The 24,369-nt window shown below is 37.0% G+C and overlaps 1 protein-coding gene across 2 annotated transcripts; it reads left to right on the top strand.

Moving 5' to 3' along the window:
- Positions 1-165: 165 nt before the first annotated feature.
- UFM1 (ubiquitin fold modifier 1) lies at positions 166-16,895 on the top strand. Of its 2 annotated transcripts, XM_032403118.1 has the most exons (7): positions 166-276; positions 353-409; positions 4,712-4,769; positions 8,300-8,339; positions 9,524-9,556; positions 11,379-11,442; positions 14,910-16,895. In XM_032403118.1, coding segments are annotated over exons 1-7 (255 nt in total). In that variant the 5' UTR covers positions 166-274; the 3' UTR covers positions 14,911-16,895. The 2 variants fall into 2 exon arrangements, with proteins under 2 accessions (XP_032259009.1, XP_032259008.1); XM_032403117.1 differs by lacking the exon at positions 14,910-16,895 and having other exon boundaries at positions 11,379-14,902.
- The last annotated feature ends 7,474 nt before the right edge of the window (positions 16,896-24,369 follow it).

The following is a 24,369-nucleotide window of genomic DNA, read 5'->3' as shown; positions in this document are numbered from 1 at the left end:
ATCGCAGTTAGAAAAATATTCTTCCATACAATCCATGCTTTAGTCTCAGAGCATAAAATGTAAAAGAAGTAGCTCTTTGTAACTTGGAGGCTCCGCCTAGCTCGAACAACAGGAGCCGATTTTCAGGCAGTGCCTTAGACAACAGCAACTTTGGAGGCCCCCAGTTTGCTGAGGGAGACGTGGACCTGAGTGGGGCGGTGCGTTCCCGGGCACGGCAGAGGAAGTGGGAGACCAGGCGGAATTGGCGGGCATCTCCACTGGGAGCGGCTCCACCATGTAAGTATTTTTTGACCCCGATTCCAACCCCTGGTCCCGCTGCACGACTTTAATTCTCTCCCGTTCTCTTCCTCAGGTCGAAGGTTTCCTTTAAGATCACGCTGACGTCGGACCCGCGGCTGCCTTACAAAGTGTGAGTAGCCTGGCGGCGGTGTGCCTTGCGGGTTAGGGGGGACCAGGCTGGCCTCCAGATCCTCTCCCACCCCAGCAGGCTGCATGCCGTCCCTTTTCCCCTCCCTCGCTCTTCCTGGAGCCTCCCCCATCCCACTCGAGCCTGAGAGGCGACATCCCGCGCCCGTTGCACTGAGTGTCAGCTCACGGCGCGAGGGAGCAAGGGCGTGTGACGGGAACGTGGTGACCTGTCCACGGGACTGCCTGGGTAGGTGTTGGAGCGGGAGGACGTGTAGACGACTCTAATGATTTGCTGGGGTCCTTAAAGAAGTCCCTATCTGCTCCTGATTGGAAGGGCCTTTTGCCGCTTTGACCAGCTGTTACAGGAAGGGGAAGACAACCCAGTTCAGATTCTGAAATTACTTGAAATGTTTATCACTGTCCGTCTTCTGATTCCCGTGTGAGTGACTCAACAGTCGGACGTCACAAAGTAATGAGCTTCAAGTCATACACTTCTTATGTTGGGATTTAATAAAGTGTGATTAGTAGGAATGGGAAAAGCAGAAATAAGGCAGTTTATCCACGCGAGGCCTTTTTTTCTCCTTTAGCAGTTGAATGATGGATTGGCACGGCCTCAACTACATATTCATCCGGAAATTTCCGTGATTTTAGATAAACATTATTGAGGTTATTGTAGCTGGAAGTCGCATAAAAGGCGGCAAAGGACAAGACTTCAATAGGATTTTAAGCATAGTTAATATAATTAATATCGAGACCCACTTAACCAAACTGTTAGCAGTTGTCAGCCTCAGTGACTTAACTATCTTTGACCCATGCAACTCCTACCCTTAAGCTTTTTCCCATGCAACTCCTACCGTTAAGCTTTTTTGATCATTTGATCTCTAGATGAATCTTTTTTTCACCTTATCTCAAATATACATGGTTACAGCCTAAAACCTTAAGGTCTTCTTCAGTAACTGTTCCAGCTAAGGTGTCATTTTCAAGTATGCTCTTGTGGATGACCACATTTTCTCCTTACATCTAATTTACTCTAATATTTCAGAGTAATGAATTAAAAGGAATTAATTCATTGATCAGACTGCTTTTTAAATCTGTCACTACCCTCTCCCCCCTGCTTTACCCGGTTCCTTTTCTTACCCTCCTAGAGTCCATGGTCCGGTCATTCTGTCTGGTGTCCACTCACCTCAGCTCTGGTGTTCTCCTCTCCCCAGTATGTTTTGCTTGGTGAAACATCCAACTCTGAGCTCAACCACCATGTTCTCTGTACATAGCTGAATGTCTTTAGAGAAAATTACACAATTAGGCTGATGGATTTTATGTAAAATTCACAACTATGCTCAGTAGTACCTAATGCTCTGCTACAGTTCCCAGGTTTGCTTATTTTTCTTTTTATTCTCTGAAAGAATTTTAAAAATCTATTCATACTTTTTACAATGCTTTTCCCTTTTTCCGAAGCCATCAGAGGAAAATTCATCTTTCCATCATCACATCTATAAAGCTACTACTATGTCTATAAACCCATAGTTTCTGTCCACCATCCTATTACAAAGGAAAACATGACTTTATTCCTATGAAAACCAGCTGTACCACTTGGGCTCTGGATCTCATCTATTTTAGTCTTCTCAAGATTAAAGTAGATGGAGTCCAGAGATTCCTCTCTCCTCATCATCTTTGATTTCTCCCTTTATACTGGGTTATTCTCGTCAATGTATAAATATTCTCTAGAAAAAAAGTGAGAAGGGGGAAGAAAGGACAGAGTAGGACAGCAGTAGTATCTGTAAGAGTGCCTGGAATTTTGTACCAGTTCAATTAATATTGGTGACTGAGTGAATATACTAGGCATACCTAGTGTTTGGTGTGTGTATGTATGATCTGTATATGGGTGTGTGTGTATATAAAATACGTATAACGTGTGTGTGTGTGTGTCTGTGTAAGGTTAGTTATGCTATATATCCTATTCAAAGTAATTGGTAACTAGTACTTGGGTACTATTAAATGCAATTTTTAAAATTTATGGGAGAACATGCTTTGACTTTTTAATGTTACTTTTCACTTGCCAAGCCAGTAAATACATGCTTTGATAGAAAAATGTCCTTTGAGTTTCTAGCATTACTAATAGTTGAATTCTAAAAAGGATGTTTCAGTTCCTCATTTATTCTGGGGGATGTCAGAGTTTTTACGGTTTTTTTGTTTTGTTTTTTTGTTTTTTGATAGATTCACTCTTGGTATTGCCATTAGGTTATAGAAATGTTCAATCAAATGTGCTCTTGTATATATGGGATGAATTAAATGTAGCTTTGACTTTTTCAGTCTGATTCCTATCTTTCATTCTCATTCCCACCTCTTCTCTCACCTTCCTTACTACCATAATTACTTAATCAAAGCTTCAGTCAATGTTCACATATTGACAAGGGAGCCCTTTAGTCCTCTCTGCTTTTACACATGTTCTTTTCTGTGTTTGGATTGTAGTCTTGGGACCACCACTTCTGGACAAACAACACCCTTTAATAATCAGAATGTCACCTCAGTAAAGATTTCTGTAATTGTCGGGGGAGTTCATCTCTCCCTTCTTCAGTTTCCTATAGAAACTTCATTCTCAGTTCTTTATAATAGCACTTGTCAAGTTTTGTCATATTTCTGTTTATATGTAATATTTATTAAAAAGACAAAATTTACTAGTAATTTATTTTAAAAATTCATCTTAATATACAAAATAATTCCCATTTTTTCAAACCACCAGTGTAGTGTTTAAGCACCAAATTTGCAAAATGATGCAACTGACAAAACAAATTCAAATCTAGATAAAATTTGTGGAGTTGCGGAACTCCCAGTCCCTCTGTGATTTTTCTGCCACTTAGAACATGCATTGAAATACGTTTTCATTTTACAATTTTATTGGATTATCTTTGGACAGTCTCACCAATTTAAAATACAGGTAGAAACATATTTTAATGAATATCAGTATGACATTTAGGTATGTATTACAGGGACATTTCCTGTCTGCAGTTCACAAGTGAATTGAAACCCTAAGGTTTTAAGAGTTCCTTTGAAGCACAGTTTTAGGAAAATGAATCTCAGTTTTGAAACTGTAAATGTACTACAGAAATACTTGCCAAGTACAATTGCCTACTTTGTATACTATCATATTCCCATTTTAGCAGATACTTTTTAAACAAATGGCTATCCTTTAGAATTTTGTTTCTATTGTCTCCAAAAAAAACAAGGAAAGAAAAGGGGAGAAAAATGTCCATTTTCACTCTTGAGTGGTATTTTGGAGAAGTAGAATGGTGGCAGCCAAGAATCTCCTACTGGAAGTCATTATAATGTGTTGTGGCAGCTAGTGATTTTTATATTCAGTGATCTGTAACTAAGTGAAGAAATGGGACACATACCTAAGATGTTACGTAATGGTAATTTATTACAACATTAAAGAACAATACTCTGGTGACAAATAGAGAAGTTTCAAAGAGAAATGTTAGCTTGCCAGTCACTTCCCTGCTTTGAAAGATAATCTGTTTAACAGTCTTGAGTCATTTTTATTTATTTCACATTAGGAACTTTTTATATATTTTTTAACTTCTTTCTTTGTTTTAAAGTGTTTTCTTAGGGTATAATGTCAATTCTATTTTTAGTTTTTAAATTGGAAAATTCATACAGATTGACCATTTATCAGTAATCTTTCATATACTTAACACAGTACAAGTTAGTAACAAAATCACATATTACTCTACAAAATGTTATTTCAGGTTGTATTAAGCCCTTTTTCTAATGACAATATAAAGGTAGAAAATCACTTCACATTTTATCATAGTGAACATACTCATTTACACCAATTTAATCTATTTCAGACTTGATTATTAAGAGTGCACTGGAAAGTTCATGAGAAGGTTAAGCTAGACTCTTACAATGAAAGTGATGATCTTCCTGCATCAGGTGCAGAGGTGTTTGGACTGGAGGTGGTAAAGTGGACTGATGACTAAGGAGAAATGTGACTTTTTGAAATCCATTTGTGGAAACCAGCAGCCTATATGCTAGACCTTTTTGTATCAAAGTATTACAAATATATAAGGTTTCACCTATATGGGTTAATTTTCAGGTGGAGCTGTGGGCATCATCTCAGTTATGAAACTAATTGCTTTTTTTTTTCATTTTAAAGTTAATGAGCATAGTGTGCAGTCAAAATAGACAACCTTCAGCCTCAAAAAACAGTTTTGTCCAGGTCTACCACATTAGCCAAAATAAGGAACAAGGGGCTTTAAGAATAATCAGCTTTTTAAAAAATTCTTTTTAATTCTTCTTGCAGACTTAGTGTTCCTGAAAGTACACCTTTCACAGCAGTCTTAAAGTTTGCAGCAGAAGAAGTAAGTATAGAAATTGGAACAACCTGTATGGAATGCAGTTTACTGGTATCTTTTTCAAAAGTCTTTAAATTTGCGGGGCGCCTGAGTGGCATAGTTGGTTAAGCGTCTGACTCTTGGCTTCAGCTCCGGTTTGATTTTAGGGTCATGAGATCGAACCCTGATCTGCTTCTCTCTCCCTCTCCTCCCTTCTCTCTCTCTCTCTCTCAAATAAATAAATAAATCTTTAAAAAAAAAAGAAAAAGCCTTAAATTTTGCATGTACTCTGACCCACCACTTCCATGCGGATTCATTACTAGGTTAATGCTATCAAAAAGTTAAGCCCTACTTACAGAAGTAAGTGAATGGAAGTTAAGACTTAATAGAAGTAGGGAAAGTGAGTTAAACAAATCTCTGTTTAATGCATCCATTGAAAATTTTAAGGAAAAGTTTTACTGAAATTGAAAAGGTTTGAGGATATGGGAATTTTTTTAAACAGCAACATTATTTTACAGCGTAGTCCGTAAACCTGTTTTTACTCATTTTGATTCTCAAATTAGAATTTTTTAATGTCTTTATCATATTTCTCAAGTTTTCTGTATGAGCATGTCAACTGGTTGCTTTTAAAAGTGTGTAGTCTTTTAAAGCATTTTGCGTTTTTGGTTCTTAAGAAATAAGATTTTTTTCATCCGGAGTTATCAGATGCATCCATAAAGCAGCTCTTTGGACATAACACTACAAGAGTAGCTTGTCTGGTGGAAATGGCATAAAAATGTGACTTGGGAGACGTTTAACTGTGTCATTAATTATTTGTGTGATATGGGCAAACCTCCCAATTTCTCTTTTCTTCAAATTTCATATCCTGTAAAATGGGAGTAATTAATATCTATCCTTCCTGTCTGATTAAATGATTTTGAGTAAAAATATAATTGCATTTACTGATATTTTGTGAAGTTAAAAGTGCTGTACAAATCTAGAGTAACTCAAATCCAAATGTTTTGATTCAGAATCTTCGAAAAAGTTTATAGTCACAGAAAAATAATTTTAGTAACTAAATAAACTGGCTTAACCCATAATCCTACCCTGAATTTAAGTTATTAATGGAAAATCAGCCAACACATCGGTAGTTACAGATACTGTGCGGGACCACTGACATCATTTATCACTCCTTCATAATTGAACTGAAAAGTGGTAGTACTTGTTTTATAGTCAATTTTAATCTTTTTCACCCATATAGAATAACTAAGAAGGAAACAAATCTGAGTACAGCATCAGCATTACTTTCTGCTGCACAGATCACCTGCAAGAACTATTCCTGGTCCTGGGGCATAGCAGATCCCACAAATTATAATTTAAGAAGTATGTCAATTTGAGCTATAATTAATATTTTATTATTATATTTTGTAGTTACATGTGTTCTTTGTAAGGCAAAGGCATTGTTGTGATCTTGGTCTTCTGGTGAAAGTATAAAAAAATTACAACAGACATGCAATAGAAAATAAACTTAAAAATTTCACTTAGCTGCTTATATTTATTGAGATTTTAATGTAGCTTATAACCGTTGATGAATTGCAGGTGTTACACCTTTAGAAAGGTTATGACTTTCAGGCAGCAATGAGAAGGACTTTCACAAGATGAGACATTATAGGATCTTACAGTGAAGACAAGAGTTGACTTGACAAACTGAGTCTGTGGATTTAAATCCCTAGTAAAATCTCTTAATAAAAAAATAAGAAAATTCCCCAATAGGAGTAAGAATTAATTTAAGTAATGAGTTGTGAAAACCTGAGAATAGCCTTTTAACATTCTAAGTTACAAGATTTAGGGGTCTGAGAAAGAAAAGAAATGAAAATTTAGGAGCATGAAATACTTTGCATCCAGAAGGAAACTTGTCAGTAGTGTAAGGTGAACATAATAGTTGCTGAATTTTACATCACTAGTGATGCTTCCCAGATTTCTGCTAAACTGTTGCTACTACATTCTGGAAAAGGGAGTAATTATGTCAGCAGTTGCTTATGGTTTTTAATGTTCATAGATATGCTGCCACTATATGGATGTGACTAAAAATGCATAGCTTATCCTAAAATGGACATAATCTAAGAATAAGACAGTAGGGTAACTAGAAACTTTGTAATCTCAAATTTTAGAAATCTGAGATGTTTTATTAAGTATTATAATCTCTATAAATAACTTTTGAAGTATTTTAATATTAAAGCACATTTTGAAGTTATTTTAAGTTAGGTTTATTTAAATTTTTAAATCTTTAAAAGGACATTTACAAATAAAAATAGACCATATAGACTGTGAAGTTATGTGTTTATTAGGTGCATAATCCAGTAACAGGTATTGTTCTCATGCATAGTTAAATTTTTATTTTAAAACTTGATTCTTTAATTTATAACTTAAAGTAAACTTTTAGTTGTTTTTCTTAACTATGTATATGTGGCCATTATAAATACCCAGAGCAGCATTTCCCAGAATACTTTTCCAAGGCCACTAGAACCACCAAAACAACAACAACAAAAACAATGAAAAACTAGAATTAGTGGCCAAAGAGTATGGGAAATACTTTATTCACCATTTCCTTCTTGACATTAAATCAACTATATTAGCTGCATATTAGCTGATTTTGAGAAGAATACTACTTTAAGTGTTTTCCAGATTTATTTGATCACAAAACTCAACTGTAATATCTATAAAGCTAGTCTATAAGCATAGAAGTACTTAATAAATATTTGTTAGATAAATGAATGAACTTATGAGTACATGAACACATTTTGACAACTGCTGGTCTCAAAAGAATTAGGACTTCTCTAAAGGGAGAAGTTCCATACCACATTTTATTGATTCAGAAAACAAATCTTTTTACACCTCTGGAAGTACATCAGTGGAGTCTTACTCTCACTATTAGCCAAGTGGCAGTCACATAATTGTCTAGTTGACATCATCTGCACCCACTTGAACTTAGTTGTTATTTCCTGGTGGCATAATTAGACTGTTGCAATCCTGTGAAATGTAAGTCAGCAATATATTCAGAGGAGAATTTGAGGAAGGAATTTGAGCTTTGGTTGGTCTTCCATTAAATACAAGATAGCATTTGTTTGATCTTACTGCTTCTACAGAGAAATTTTAGGAATGTTCTAAGCAAGTGGTTTGCTTTTATTTTTGATTATGCAAGAGAGTTACATATGATAAAAGTAACATGTCTAAGTCTGAAAGAGTAAACATCGATCGTAGCTTTATTGACAGTGTTTTTCTTTTTCTGTAATGCATAAAATAAGATGCATTTTCCAATCCCTGGTGTCCTACATGCAGTGAAATGCAGTATTTAGAAAAAAATATTGTTCATTAAATATAAGCCAATTAGTAGTATTTTCTTTGATGACATTATTTATCCTAAAAGATAAATCACATTTTAGGATTATAGAATTGATTATATATACCCCATCCTTGCTAACCATCTTTTATAGTTTATGTATATAAATATTTATATATTTTTTATATAAACTTTCACAAAGATACAAAATAATTTTTTTCCTTTTTCTCCTTTTTAGTTTAAAGTTCCTGCAGCAACAAGTGCAATTATTACCAATGGTAAGAAATTATTTTAAAACTATTACCTCAAAGCTATAGAAATTGTTTTAAAAAGTCAAATTAATTAAAATCGACTTAAAAAGGCCAAAATTTATATTAACATAAATGATATACATAATTGTAAATACTAAGTCAAGGTATTGTCCATAATGAGCTCTTTTCGGTTTCTTTATGCTTCTGGTATTTTATAGCACTTTACAGTATCTTGTGTCCTTACCACTTCATGCCAGATTATTACTAAAAATAACTTTTCCCTTTATTTAACAAGGTGTGTTGTTGTTTTTTAATAAGTTGTAGATGCTTTTAGAATATAAGAAGTTAAATGGGAATGTACCTTTGCTATAGCTTTTTATTGCTTTCCTGTAGTAAACTATTTCTTGTAAGCTTGAAATAATGAGGATTTTATTCAATTAGATCTATAGTTTAAATTCTGAATATCTTAGAATACTAGTAATAATTGTCATGGAACTAGCCGTGTGAGAAGATACTGAAATAAGATGAAGGGTAAAGATTGCGGGAAGGCCTTCACAATCTTGCAAAAATACAAGGTAGTATTTGTTGGTGCTGGCCAGTGGTTCAGGTGCAGTTAGGATAGTCTAAGAGAACATGGGTTTAATGCACGGTAGCATGCTTTAGTTTAGATACGACAGAATTTCTCATTCTGAAACATTCCGTATGCTGTCATATTGCAGTGTTTCTCTACCTGACCTACTTTCCAGAAAGTTTTAGATTTACAAATTAGCTGTTAGGAAAGTGCTTTGTAAACTTTGATCAGGTGTCACTGCAACTTGAATTAAATGACTTTGGGGGCTCTCCTGGGGAGATTTTATGCCTTGGGAGCAATATGTAAATGACGAAGGACATAACCTAAAGTGCTTTTGACTTTATTTTTCACTGGGTGTGGTGTGGTAAAATACATTGTCTTCCATGGAACTTATCAGGATCATGGCATTGACAGGTGTTCTTGTCTAACCCAGCAATATATGTGAATGCATAATAATAACGGATATTTATTTCAACATATTTCAACAGGTAACTTACTGAAAGATTTGTCATTCATGTTTTTGGATTTAAATTGTTTGGCTTGTGCCTGTATACATAGTAATGACAAATCTCTTGTTACATTAAACCATTTTAGCTTTAGAAATAAAACCACTTAGATAATTTTACGACTTCTTTTCTAGATGGAATAGGAATAAATCCTGCCCAGACTGCTGGTGAGTATTTGTCTGAAACTCACGGACATGTGGGTGGGGCTCTGCGTGTCAGTTGATACTGAACATGTGATTCATTCTAATTAGACTAGATAGGGTTTTTACCAGGATAATAGCTATTTTTTAACGGTTATGTAGGAGTCTTTACCCGTGTCTTGGAGTAATAATTTGTTTTGTTATGGGTATCAGTTATATATGCTTTTGGCTACAAGTAAGAGAAAACCTCACTAATAAGCATTAAAAGGTGTTTAATACATGGAACCAAAAGTGACGGTAAGATCGTACTCTTTCGGGAATGATTTGGACCTACCTTTATATGATAGTGGTGAGGTAGTCCATGGGAAGTGCTTACAAGTCTGCATTATCCGTAGTAAGCATTCAGGAAGTGCTAGCTGTTAACTGTTACTTTAAAAAAGAACGGTCTTTCAGGGGACTTAGTCCACACTCAGAGCTTCAGACTTGGTATTATACAGTGCTGTATATTGATGTCCTAACAAGCAGGCAAAGTAAAAGTGATCTTAAACTTTTTAATAGGTAGTTTTATATTTTTTAGATGTACCTTTTTTTGGCTTATAATCTAAATACAGTGTTTTAAAATTAAGCATGTGTTAATATAATGTGATCTCTATTTGAGCAGTAGTTATGTTTAAATCATTCTAAAGTACTTCTGTATTATAAAAAAATTATATTGTCCTCATAAGGCCTTGGAATTGAAATTTAACCGTATAGAAAATGAAGAGGGATTTAAAATTGTAATTTTTTTTTAAGATTTTATTTGAGAGAGAGAAAGAGAGAGAGAGCATGAGAGGGGGGAGGGTCAGAGGGAGAAGCAAACTCCCTGCCGAGCAGGGAGCCTGATGAGGGACTCAGTCCCGGGACTCTAGGATCATGACCTGAGCTGAAGGCAGTCGCTTAACCAACTGAGCCACCCAGGTGCCCTAAAATTGTAATTTTCTTTTTTTTTACTTAAATCAATAGTTTTAAGTATATAATGTTATTAAATTAAAAAGATTATTGAGAATCATGAGGCATTTTATTGTGGAGATGTCTTTAAACTTCGGTTTAAAGGTTTTATTTCTTCTTGCTGTAGAAATGTTCAGTAGTTCATACTAATTTGAGTTACCGCTTATTGTAACATGCTGCCTGTTGTATTACCCTTAAAAGTTGAAATCTGCATATCATGGGACATGAAGAAAATTTCAGCAAGCAATTGAGCAAAAATAGGTCAGATCAGGTTTCTAAACCTCTGTCATTTGTGGTAATTTAGATTTACTATTCTTGGGGCGCCTGGGTGGCTCAGTCGTTAAGCATCTGCCTTCAGCTCAGGTCATGATCCCAGGGTCCTGGGATCGAGCCCCACATTGGGCTCTGCTTAGTGGAGAATCTGCTTCTCCCTCTGTCACTCGCCCTGCTTGTGTTCCCTCTCTCACTGTCTCTCTCTTTCTCTGTCAAAATAAATAAATAAAATCTTAAAAAAAAAAAAAAAAAAAGATTTACTATTCTTTCTGTCCTCAGATACTTTATTGTGTATTAAATTAGCAAGTATTGATGGTTAAATTACATTGTTGTTTGCTGAGTGTATGCATTAGCACTTTTGTGGCTAGTGTTCTTATTTAAAATGTTCAGACATTTGGTTGGGTTGTCAAGATGTGAGAGGAATGGGAACAAGCCTTAAAAAGCTTGGAGTTAGATTCTGAAAATACTTGAGCTTCTGTACCTACTTACTTTACACTTCTTTGTATCTTGTATTATGATCATTGTTGGAATGTTAAGATAACTTGTCATTTTTTAAATACCTAACTTTATGTTTTGTTTGTTTGTGTAGGAAATGTTTTCCTAAAGCATGGTTCAGAACTGCGAATTATTCCTAGAGATCGTGTTGGAAGTTGGTAATATCTGCTACCTGGAACATAAGATGACCTTTCCAAATAAATTTTGGTATTGTTGTAAAACTGAAATCAGCCATTTAAAACACTATGAAAACACCAGTAGTTGATGAAATAATGAAGGGTGACTCTGTCCCTTCTTGTTATTCACACTCTTCCTGTGAAGAGGGACTGCTTATGCGTAGAGGGTATCATCTCCACAGAAGATCCTAGCCTGTCATTGCTACCTCACAACACACAGGTAGTTCATTCGGGCCAAGTGGATTATCCAGCTGTGTTTTGTAAGTGGTGGATGCTTCTGATAACTCTTTCTGAGAACATTTGGAAAATTAAAGTTTACTGAATCTTCCTATTTGTCTGAGTTAAACATTTAAAAGGACTGTGGGTCATACATGGCAGTTTGCTTGATAGCATCTGACTTACACACTTAAAAATAGTTGAATTCTCAATTGTATATTGTTCATGATAAAGGATATAGACATATCAATGAATATGTAACTATCTTTAACTTTTTATCATTTAGGTTTTCTTAAGTTTCAAACTATATCAGAGACTCCAAAATTGAATTTTTTGATCTAGCCCTTTTGTGTAAAATTGATACCTCACACCAAAGAGTTTTAACTATCATCTTGCAGAATCCACTACTTGGTAAGAATTGAGAATAAAGTTAGAAGCGTTCTTTGCTAAGTTACGTATCCTTTGTCAGTCTCCGAATACAACCTTTAAAACAGGAATCCTCAAGAAATTCTTGTCTTATTGTGAGGGTAATATTTCTAAATAGCATTCAGGAAGAGAGTATTGGAAAGATCTGGAATTCATAACAGAGCTCTAGGAAACGCTAATTGGAAATGCTGATTATTATACTTACTAAAGACCCAACATTTAAGGAGGTGTTAAGTTTAGTCACTCAAGTGAATAAGAAGTCAGGAAAGGGATCCTGGGGAAACCCCAATGACCAGTTTTCTAGTAAGGAGGAAAGAAACAAAAGACACAGTGAAGGGGAACAGAAAGCTGTAGCAAAGCATCACAGAAAAAGCCAACTGGGTTGGCAAAAGTGCAGTGTGTGTTGTGGAGAACGAAGGGGAAAAGAAAATATCTGACATTGTCAGAAGGAGCAGAAGGCAATTAGAGAAAGCAGAGTGTAGGCTTTGTCAACACACAGACTTCAGAATTCCCCTTATGATAATCTAAAGAATGATACGCATAAGGGAAGATTTTATTTGCCCTTACAGAGGAAATCAGTATCTATGCAAATCTTGAAAGATGAAAAGAAGGCTCATAGTGATGCAGAACCAGTGCTTGGCCTGCTGCTATATACTGGATGGTGAGCTCCCTGGAGGCAGGCTTTGTGTCTGTCTTGCTCTTTTTAGACCTGGAAATGTAGTAGGCTTTCAGTAAGTGCTTGCTGAATTATTCATGAATAAATTATCTCTAAGACCAGTTTTTATCTAAGCGTGTTTCAATTATCTTCCCTGTCATAGGCATTAGGTTTATTGGGAAAAAAATGTATAAGGAGATGCAACTGGGTCAGCATCTCAAGGGTGACATTGGTAGTTAAGTTTAAGAAATTAACCAGATATTGTCATATATTTGACAAATGAACAGTAAGATTCTGAATTGTAAATGTTGAAAAGTATGCTTCTAATATTTGGGGAGTTTTTATTTTTCTAAACAAAACTGATGCTCAAAGACCCCAGTTTCTTAACATCATTAAGCCTCAGTTAACCAGAAATTTATGAATACCCATTCTCTGAATTTTTAAATTTAATTTAGATTTCCCTCCATCCTGTTTGTACAACGAAATCTGCCTGCTGTGTTACCTAAGTTATGATTTCCTGTGCCATAAAGTAATTTAATATTTTTGTCCTTTGGTTTTGAAAGTTTTGTTATAGTAAGTCCTTAAATTAAAAACATTTCCTAAAGAACTGGATATTTGTTATTAAATAAATGTGATCTGTAAGCTCTTTGTGCAGAATGTTTTGAAGTATTGTATTTTGTTTAAATACATTATTGGTACATAATTAATATCTTAGGGAAATACATTTTGTCATACTGTAAACTGTATTGTCTGCTCTTACTTCATTATTAAAGCTCCTAATCAGCACACCTGTTGAGCTGGTGTATAACAAATGTTGCAAAAAAAGGTGGGGGGTGGGGCAAAGATGATGAATCACCATAGGTCATAGAAATGAATATATACTTCCAAATGCCCGTCCTTTTTCAGGAACAAAAAAGAGAGCAGTTACAGTAATTGTGTAGGCTGATATGTTCCAAACCTAAGTGATTATCAGAGCCACCTAGAGAATTAAAAATACGGATATCTAGAAATCACCCCTCAAGTTTTGAATCCTTAAATCTGGTATGTCATAGAAGAATCTCTGTTTACAAAAAGCAGTCCTGGTGATACTTGTTGTGAAGCTGGGTTTGAAAATGATAAGGCCAACCTTTTCACTTTGTAGATGAGCAAAATTAAGTCCAAGGGGTAGAAGTGACTAGGATATGTTCTAGAATCTGGGAAAGTGTACATCCACTTCTTGGTTCTCTAGTAGCTAAGTGCAGAGACACTAGCTAACCGTCTCTCTCGCTGGTAGTAAAACCTCATTTTAAAGTGTTTATACAATAGTTTTTGTGGATATTTTATTTCTTAAAATTAATTCGAAAAGAAAGTTAATGGGAAGAAAATTCAATCCCCTTTAAGGCCCCCTCTCCCCAAATTAAGATATTAAAAATATTTACCATGTCTTTTACCCAAGGCATTGAAATATTTTTGAACTTGGAAGCATTAATACACTTTAATGGAGCAGTTCTGAATTGACTGTTCAGTGTTCCCAAGGCTGTTTATAAAGCAGCAGGTTACATAGGTAAATTACATATATATATGTGTGTGTGTGTGTGTGTGTGTCTATATACATATGAATATATATTACTTATGTAGTTTGTGGTTCTATATGTACATACACATGTATATATGATTTACATAGGTAATTCACCCAAAAGAAATGTATTGAACATCTATGTGTCAAATATTTTGATATGCTTCCTCATTCTTCACAATTCCAAATTATCCCCATTTTACAGAAGAAGAAAGGCTTAAGTAGGTTGAGATTTGGATTTGACCCCTTTTATGACTTTGGAACTCTTCACATCATACAAGGAGAATTTTTAGTATCTTTTTTTCTCCGCAATATACCAAATCTGTATCTGTATTGAATTATAAATTTAAAAATAGAAAATGTCTAGGACTTCAATTCTTATTTCAGAGTACTTAATGTGTGTGTAATAATCATGAATGGCATTACTTTTCAGTACATGGTGTAAATTTGATGGTGTAAATGTAAAATTATAGGACATTCAGTAAAAGTCAGTCAAATAAAGATAATTATGATTCTGGTGCGAGAGCAGGACTGTGGCGCCATATTCATCAGCTTCATCAGACAATTTATGTTCCTGTCATTTTATGTATCTTGCAGATGCAGCTACAAGATTGGTACCCTGCTCTTCTGACCAGATTGGTGCCCATAAGCCCCTCCAATACAGAAATTCTGGAACTACCCTTTGATAATACTAGAGATAGATATATCATTATTTAAATTAGGCTATGTAGTTAAACCATTCTATTTGAAATAAACATTCTCAAAAGGTTTAGCCTATCCAGTCTATTAGCTACAGCCTCCAAATTGCCTAAGCCAGGTACTTGGGACTCATTAGATTTTTTTTCCTTTCTTTTGCCATAGCAAACCCATCACAAGATTCTATTCCATTTACAAAATCTGTCCAAGATCTGTAATTAAAGCCCTCATCCTCTCATAAATGCTATTAGAAAAGCTTGTAGTCTCTCTGTTCCCTCTTTCACACTGTTGTTGTAATGAGGTTTTTGGCATGGAAATACGATTGTGTAGTTCCACTAGTCAAAATCCTGCTGAATAAAAATCTATATATGACCTGTGAGAACCTTCATGAACTGCTCTTCGTTCAGAGTCATCTGGTACCACGACTGATTTGCACTGCAGCTACATTGAACTACAGATATTTATTATCTCCATTGTGCCATGGTCTCACCCCTCCATGCTTCTACTTTCTCCAGTGGTCTTCCTGAAAAATCCAGGATTGATTCTTCAAGTTTAAAAGCTGGGGAGCCTTTCCTCACTCCTCCCGAGCAGAGCTAGGTTGTTTAACTCTCCAAGCGACCATTGCATTTTGGACATTCCCCCATTGTAGCAATTGTTAAATACAGAGTTATATTTGTCTCTGATTTAAAGTATAAATTTTATAAAAGTGTAAGATTGTGACTGAAACAGGATTTCCAAATTACCTTGCCCATGATAGATAATAAATACTTCATGATCAAAAGACTACATAAGAGAATAAAAACTTTGAAAATCGCAACAATTTGTGGCTCATGCCTAATAAATTCTTTTGCTAGAATATTTGGTTAATGAATATATTCCTCACCATTTCTTGTAGTAGAGAATTTACTCTTGACTCAGAAATGAATTAATCGCTCTTTTAAAAGTGAAAAGCATTCTCCCATTTTTAACAAATATGTATTAATTATTTAGCTGTATCAAGGGAATTGCTAAATGCTGGAGATGAAATATAATCAAGACTCATTTCCTTTTCTTTGGGTCCCCAAAATTTACACATTTCAGAAACAGCAAAATCTGAAGATGTAATTACATGGAAATAAAGATGTTTATCAAGCCCTTTTTTAATGTGCTGGGCACAGTGCTAGGCACTTCACCATCATAATCTCATCTAATCCTTAATCTCTGTACAAAATGCTGGTGTTAATTTTTTTTTCTTTACTGTTAAGAAAGCCAAGATTTAGGTTAATGTGTCCAAAGTTAGAAGGAAATTGGCTCCTAGGGCTATATGATTATGAAGTCTACCCCCCAAATCATTACATGTTTGCTATCATTTTCCTAGAACTATATTGAAATATTTCTCCAAGATGAAAAAGGGTACTTCACAGGTTGCTTTTGAACATTTCTGTGATCTCACTTGGCTTGAAAAATTTAACATTCAATAATCTGTATAGACGCACTTAGACTTTTTCAGTATATATATATATATATATATGTATATACACACATACACACACACACAAAGAATTGTGAACATTCGAGAAGTAGGTTTATGGCTCTATAATCTGCTTTGCTATACAGAGGGTGTTGTGGTAATTTTGTCTTTGGATGCAAAACAGCGGCCAAGGTTGGCAGACAAACGCAGAGAGCCAGTTTTTGGCATAAATCTCTTGATTTTCTGGCAAAACTCGTTAGCAATGTAAAAACTGTTATTGAGAGCATATTGTGATGATACATCATGTCAATATTTGTTTGGCTGTGTAACACTGTGGATTTAATAAATTAATTCTTAAATGTACAATTTACAACTGATGAGCTGTTTTAGAAATAAACTGTATGTGGTACGTGTTGTCAGTGCCACAAACATTTTGATGTCTCAGACTTGCCTCTCTGATTTTCTAGATAAATGTATGGATGGATTAGGGCTCATTAAATTAGCCTTCAGTGTGCAAATTAAGCAGGAATGAATAAGTAAATGAGTGAGTCACAGAGGTCTTAATCCTTTGTGACTTCTGTCATAAATCCATTATCTGCTAGACTGTTTTACTCGGCATTCTCAGTTTGGGCATAGAGTTAGAAAATGCCTAAAAAAAATTGTTGAGTTACTAAATCATTTTTTGTATGCTTATTTTCTTGGTATATGAGAGCGGTATACCTGGTACTTTGAGCCCAAAACCTAAATTATAAAAGAAGAATCACTATTCTTCCTAAGAAGGAGTTCATATGAACGACTAATACTTCTTGAGTTTCTAGTATGTATTAGGCACTAGATTTTATGTTTTACATTCTTATTTAATCCTCTTTGTAGTCTATGAGGTCAATAATATCTTTTCACCATACTTTGGATTTTTAAGCTGGATCTTTCAACGAGATTTGGTACTTTCCCCAAGGTTCTACAACTACTAAGCAGCTGTGGTGTCAAGCCTTCATGTGCCGCTGCAGGACGTACACTCCTAGCCACTGCACCACACGGCCTCTGTGCGGGGTGGTGGGGGCGGGGGGGCGGTCCTGGGGCATTAGCCTAGTTCAAAACCCGGAAAGCTGGTGCCTCCCTCTGGCTACCTTCTGCCTCTCTCTCTAGCTGCTTCTTCCTCATTCTCCTGGCCTCTCCAACCCCTCCATGTGTCTTGAAGCCTGTGAGAAAGGAAAGTGACATGAATATAGTTGCATTTACATTTCTTCATGTTGCTTCATAGATATCTACTTGAAATTCTTTCAGTCCTTTATTCAGGTATTTATTTATCAAGAATGAGAACATGAATTAGACCAGCTCACTGCCCCTCGGAGTTAAAAGTCCATGCTCCCGAGGCTTGGAGAGCAGGCTGTGTGGGCAACAGTTCCTAGACCTTCAGCCAGCTCTCGTAGGTCTCATTGGATGTTCTTATCCCTTGGTTAAGGCCTGACAAATCCCTATTACAGCTTCGGACTCACAGAACTTTAGCCTCCACCAGATTATTTGAATGGCGTCTAGTAAAGAGTAGAGGATCCCTGAGGCCAAGGTCAATGAACCTGGGGAGAGGGAAGAAACCATGTGAAGCAAAAAAGGTAAGGCCAGGAAGCAAGGTAGTAACCAGAGGAGAAGGACAAAAATAGACAAAACTTAGAATTTGGGAATGAAGACGGAAATAGAAATTCTAAACTGGAAGACTGATGAAGAATCAGAAATCTCGTGGGTAATGTGTCAAGGCATGGTAGGTATTTTGGGGTACGAAGTGGCAAGAGCAGTGGGTAAATTCGTATAGGTGTGTCTCAGAGGGTGTTCAAAAATTCAAAATTAAATTTGACACAACTACTGTCCCAGCCAAGAAGCAGGAGGAAATCTGAAGTCGAGGACCTGATCTGTTTGGTCCCTGCTGATGAGAAGCAAAGAGCTATGTTGGGAAGATGCTTAAATAGGTTACTATAATATAGTGTGTTATTACAACAGATACAGAGGATGCACATAATTATTCTTTTTAGAAACTGCACTGAAAAGTAGCTATAAGAACAATGGTATCTCCAAATTAATTTTTCAAGTGAAATTGTTCTTGTAATATCTAGAGTGACCAAGTTAATATCAATGAAACAATATGATGTCTAAAGTAAGAAATGCCAATTTTAAAGTGTAAGCCTCTATATTAGTTTGGTATTTAAAAAAAATACCAGAAACTGAGTGACTTATGCAACAGAAATTTATTATTTCACAAACAATTCTGGAGCCTAGAAGTCTGGGTGTCAGCAGGGCTGGTGTCAGCAGGGCTGGTTCCTTCTGATGGCTCTGAAGGATAGATCCATTCCAGGCCTCTCCTTGGGTGGTTGACAGCATTCTGTTCTGTCTCTCTGCATCTTCTTCCCTCTCTCTTTATGTCTCTTTGTTCTAATTTTCCCTTTTTATAAGGATACCAGTATATTGAATTAGGACCAGCACCAATGACCTCATCTTAACTAAACTAATTATATCTGCAATGACCCAATTTCCAAATAAAATCACCTTCTGGGGCACTAGAGGTTAGGATTCCAACATACCTTTTTATTTTTTGTTTTGTTTTGTTTGTTTGCTGGTGGTTGGGGAAAAGGACACAATTCAACCTATGACAGCCCACCTCATGCTGCTGGGCAGTTGCAGCTTCCCAGATAAGCCTGACAAATCCCTATTCATGAAATTCATGAATTATGAAATGTGCCCACCACCATCTTTGCATGTGTGAATGCAATTCACAAATCCAATCAGAAATGTATTAATAAAGCTCCATAATTTAAAAAATTTTTTATAGATTTGATTTATTTCTTAGAGTGAGAGAGAGAGAGCATAAGCAGGGGGAGTGGCAGGCAGAGGGAGAGGGAGAAGCAGGCTTTCCGCTGAGCAGGGAGCCCGATGAGGGGCTCGATCCCAGGACCCCAGGATCATGACCCGAGCTGAAGGCAGACGCTCAACCGAGTGAGCCACCCAGATGCCCCAAAGCTCCATAATTTAAAAAGTCAATTGAATCCATTGGAATAAGTAGAAGGGAAAGTGAAATGCACTTTAATCCCCAAATTCACCTTAGCCTCTTCCAACAATCCACTGCCTATGCTGATGCAGAACCACAGCAGCCAATGACACTGAGTTTCTCTTTTCTTTAGGCCCTTGGCTGGACTCACAAAGGGCATAGCAATGCTCTAAAGGCCCACAGTTGAAGGAACAGAAGTTCTGGCCTATAATTCAAACACCTTCATGATTAGTCCCCCAACAGTCATCAGCTTGAGTTTTTGACAGTGGCTGAAAGGCTGTATCTGTAAGATCTTTTAGCTTGGATGTTTAACTGAATACAACCATATCATTCAAACAAATGAAAAGCTGGGGGGGGGGGGGGTTTCTTTTCGGTAGCCAGACTACTTTCCATGGCTTACACTAACTTACAAAGATGCGACAAGCTGTATCCATCATTCAACTACCCATTTGGTACCCCAAAAAAGTGTGGGCAATCCAAAGTATCCTCTAAAAGAACAAAGTGTAAGCAGGGAGAGGCTGTTAAGCTGGAGACTTCATATTAAGTGGGAAATGGAAGCAGCAGAGCCAATTATAGGTACATTTCTGCTCATTGAAGAGACTTCAAAATAGAAGGTTCTTTAAAAAAGAAACAGCCTCTAAAGACTTTCTTTTCAGTAAAATTGAAAATATATATATATGATAGGGCATATATAAAAAAGAACATCCATCCTGCCTGCCAAAGAAATCGTTTTCTTCCTCTTACCAGATTCCAGGCGCAAGCTAATTGCCCCTCCGAGGTGCTTTGTCGGAGGCGTTCTAAATAAACCACTCTCAGCGGCCCTCTTCAGAGCAGCTCCCCCTAGGAACCCGCCACTGAGCCTCCACACTATAATTTGTTTCAGATACTCGGAGCAAAATACATTCTTTCCCGATCTCTAAACTTGATAATTAGGTGTATTTAGTTAGAGTCAAAAATAAAAGGAAGTGGAAAGTTACCCAGATGCAAGTTATTCACCTGACGTGAGGGCAGAACAGAGTGGGGGTTTCAGAAAGCAAACACGCTTTTGGTGCCCATCACACCTGACACTTTGCTGAGGGCTTTGTCTAATGTACCTCTTCTTCACGACGATCCACTCATGTATTCATGTTATGGATGTTGAGAGAAATGGAATGACTTCCATGCCAAGTAAATGGTGGAAGTGGGATTCAAACCCATGCTGGTTTGACTCCAGAGCTTACACTCCTTCCACTCACTTCCAGCAATTGAGGCATAGGAAGAGAATGTGCAGAGCATGCCAATTTAACCTCTTAACCCGTCACCAAGGTCCCTCACCTTCTGGTCCCTGGTGTCTTTATCAGAATTCTATCTCTGCTACATCTCACCCTACACCCTGATCCATAAACCCTTTATGGGCATTCTTATAGCCATTCTTTTGGTCATGCTCTTCTTGCCTACAACGTCCCTATCTGCTCTTCTCTATCTGCAGGGTTCTTAACTAGGTGCAATGCCATTCTCTTAGGAGATGCGTGGAAGCGTGTACAGCACTGACGGTTCCCTCGCGGTGGGGGCGCTATGGGAAGCAAGCTCCCGGAAGCCGGAGCTGCAGAGCAGTCTGCGAAGCCGTGCTGTACGGAGAGCTCCGTACAGCGGACACCTGCTCTGAAAACGTCCCCAGAGCCCCACTGAGAGCACTGACCCCGAATCTGGCGCATCCCTCCGGCACCACCACCTGCATGCCGTGTTTGATGTCCCACACGCTTGGACCTCCTTGGGAATTCGGGAGGACTTCTTTATGTATTAGCCTGTGTGTTTGGTGCTAAGCAGTTTGAATTTAATTATATGTTATCTTTTCATATTACATTTATTCTCTCTTTATGTTGCTTGAGGGAAGGCACATGTTATATGTTTCTTTCATCACAATCCCAATGACAAATATTTATATAGCCTACCTAGCATGTATTTGCCAGCCACTGTTTTAAGTGTTTTATGCACCCTCCCAATAACACTACGGAATGTTAGTGGGTTTTTTTTTTCTTTCATTTTATAGACAGAAAAACTGAGGAACAGAGAGATTGAGTAACCGATGCCAGTCACACAGTTAGCAAGTGTTGGGGGCTGTGCTCAAACCCAGAGATTTGGGCTCCAGAGTCTGATTCTGTTAACTACTAAATTCGATGGGCTTTCCTAAAAAAAAACAAACAAAAAACAAACAAACACCACCACCAACAACAAAAAACATGTCCTGAGTGCCTAGTACAGATCAAACACAAAAACTTTGGTTTTTAGAAAATATTAATACAATTCTGGAGTGACATATAGAAGATCCAAAGATGGAAACTTAACCCAGCTAAAGGGGATAAGGGAGGCTTCCCAAAAGGATGAACTACATCTGGAGCATCAAGTTCAAGGTAAGGAGCAATGGAAAATGAGGCTGAAGAGTAGGCAGAGACAGATAACAGAGGAGTCCTATCAATTAGCTTAAACCTAATCTTGCAGATAGGAGGTTTTAAGCAAGTGGTTACCCAGTCGAGTAAGGGTTTGGTCAATATCACCTTGGCATCTGTGTGAAGACGATGTGAGGAGAGTAAGGTTAACAACGGTGACGGCTGTCAGGGGGCTGTGGTAGTACGGAGGAAAAGACGTGGTTGAGGATGATGGTAACCATGGCAATGAGGACGCAGGCCTGCCTGAACTAGGACATCACTATCTCTGCCATGGACTGATGTGATGTCCTCTCCACACCTTTCACTCAGCTTCCTTCAGCATCCACCTAATGCAGCCCCATATGGCCCGTACAACTCTGCTTGGGTAAGTGGATTCCAGGTCAAGCCTGTATTCCTTATATTCAAACAGGGAGGCAACATCTTGTACTGAGATGAACAGTAAGCTGGGGATCCTAGAACCTGGATTCAGTTCTAGTGTTGTGTTTTGATTGCTTGTGTCTCTTGACCTCTACGAATATGCTCAGCAACTTCATTTTGTTAATGTGGTTTTTTCACAGTGATTGATTTGCTGATGTTGAACCATCCTTTTTTTGTGTGTGTTTAACCAAATGATTATTTTTTTATTATAAACTAATACATGCTCATAGAAATTTTTTCTTAATATTGAAATGTGTAAAAAACAAAGTAAAAATTTCCTATGAACTCATTTTCAAGTTGTTTTGCCGTTGGTGATTTTTGTTTCTTTTCAAAGCTTTCTTTGTTTTTTGCATAGAGTTGACAGCTATTCATTTTTAACTAATATTTATTGAACATGTCTATATTCTAAGTTTTGCTCTAGGCACTGAGGAGGCATTGGCATTAAGTATATCCCTAACCCTTAAAGGCTTTTGATTTTCGTAGAGTAACAAATAAGAATAACAAAAAAGTACATAAAATAATATTAGGACACGATAAGTGCTAGGAACAAACAGTACAGCAGGATAGGAGAATAATAAATGATGGGAAGGATGGTATTAGTTAAGGTGGTCAGAGATGGCTCCCTTGAGGAAGTATTATATGCACAGAGACATGAATGAGATGAAGGAACATGCTCATGATGGAAAGACAAGCCTGCCAGGCAGAGGGAAAGAATGGATTCAAGGTCCATGAGGCAGAAGCAGTCTTGGCATGCTTCAAGAACACTAAAAGGACCAGTGCAACTGCAGTACTGGCCATGGGGACAAGAGCAGGACCAAATGAGGTCAGAGGAGCATCCAGATCATAGAGGCTTTGCTAAATTCTTTGGATTTCGTTCTGGTGCTATAGGAGGCCACTGGAGCATTTAGCAGGAGAGTGATGTGATACAATTTGCATTTTTAAGGAATATGTTGGTTTCTGTGTGGAGACTAAACTATAAGAGAGAAGGAGTATAAGGAAGGAAGAATACAAGTCTGGAAGTCTTGCAGGCAAAGTAATAAAATCGCTTGGATTAGAAATGAAGGTGACAAGAAATAATCTTATTCTAGAGATATTTTAAGTGTGGACCCAACAGAATCTGTTGAGAAAAAAAGATGAATCAATGATGACTTCTATGTTAAATCTGAAATGTATGGAAAAGAAAGGACTTTTGGGATTGACATTGATAGTCTCAAACATCTCCCTGGAAAGAATGCTTACTTGGTCTTGCTATGACCTCTATCTTTTATATTATGAGTCGAAGTGGTACTGATTGAGATTTATCATTTGTGGTGAGTCTGACTGGACTAACTTTTCACTGGGTGTTATATTTATCCATGGTTTACAGATGAAGAAATTAAGGAACAGAAAGTTAAGCAACCTGCTGTAGGTCTCATCACAAGTTAGTCATGAGTCACAGTTTGCACCAACGGACTCTGACACCAGAGGTTATGTTCTGTGCTATTGTGCTACACGGCCCCTCCTCTTGTCTCTGTTAACTCTTGGTCTAAAATCCTCCTAGAGAAATAACAGCTTCCTGGCAGTTCGATGGTGTGCCATCCTGACTTACTCATCTGGCAAGACCAGTTAGTACAAGGATCACTATGAACTCATTCCTTCATCTGGGATCGGATGGGAACCCATCTTTGTCTGGGGTGGGACCAATGCTGATAATGTTTTTAAAGGCTACCAGAAATGTGTCTATTACACTGGTAACTTCACAGATCATCTTGTATCTCTAGCTATGCCCCTACAGATGTGACTCTTCTGTGTGATTTCTAAGGATAATATTTTTTTTCTGTTAGTTGCTCCCAAAATTACAACAGCAGTAAAAAATTTTTCTTTGGTCTGGGCTAAAGTTCAAGAAAATTGGTTGAGAATGTATGGTGTTAAGAAGGTTCTGTCCCTAGAGAACATTTTTCTTAGTGTTAAATGAAGAATCAACTTTCTATCTTTGACCTTTAAAATGGGCTCATATTGCCAAGAATATTACTTAGTACTTCAGACGGGAGACAA

This window comes from Phoca vitulina, unplaced genomic scaffold, assembly GCF_004348235.1.
Source record: "Phoca vitulina isolate PV1807 unplaced genomic scaffold, GSC_HSeal_1.0 scaffold5, whole genome shotgun sequence".
Lineage (NCBI taxonomy): Eukaryota > Metazoa > Chordata > Mammalia > Carnivora > Phocidae > Phoca > Phoca vitulina.
Note: the sequence above shows the minus strand (reverse complement) of the source record. Positions and strands in the feature narration are given on the sequence as shown.

Bases quoted from the DNA above. Each gene is read 5' to 3' on its own strand.
- UFM1 (XM_032403117.1), top strand. The intron at 410-4,711 runs GTGAGTAGCCTG...TTCTTCTTGCAG, and splicing joins CCGCGGCTGCCTTACAAAGT to ACTTAGTGTTCCTGAAAGTA. The intron at 9,557-11,378 runs GTGAGTATTTGT...TTGTTTGTGTAG, and splicing joins AAATCCTGCCCAGACTGCTG to GAAATGTTTTCCTAAAGCAT.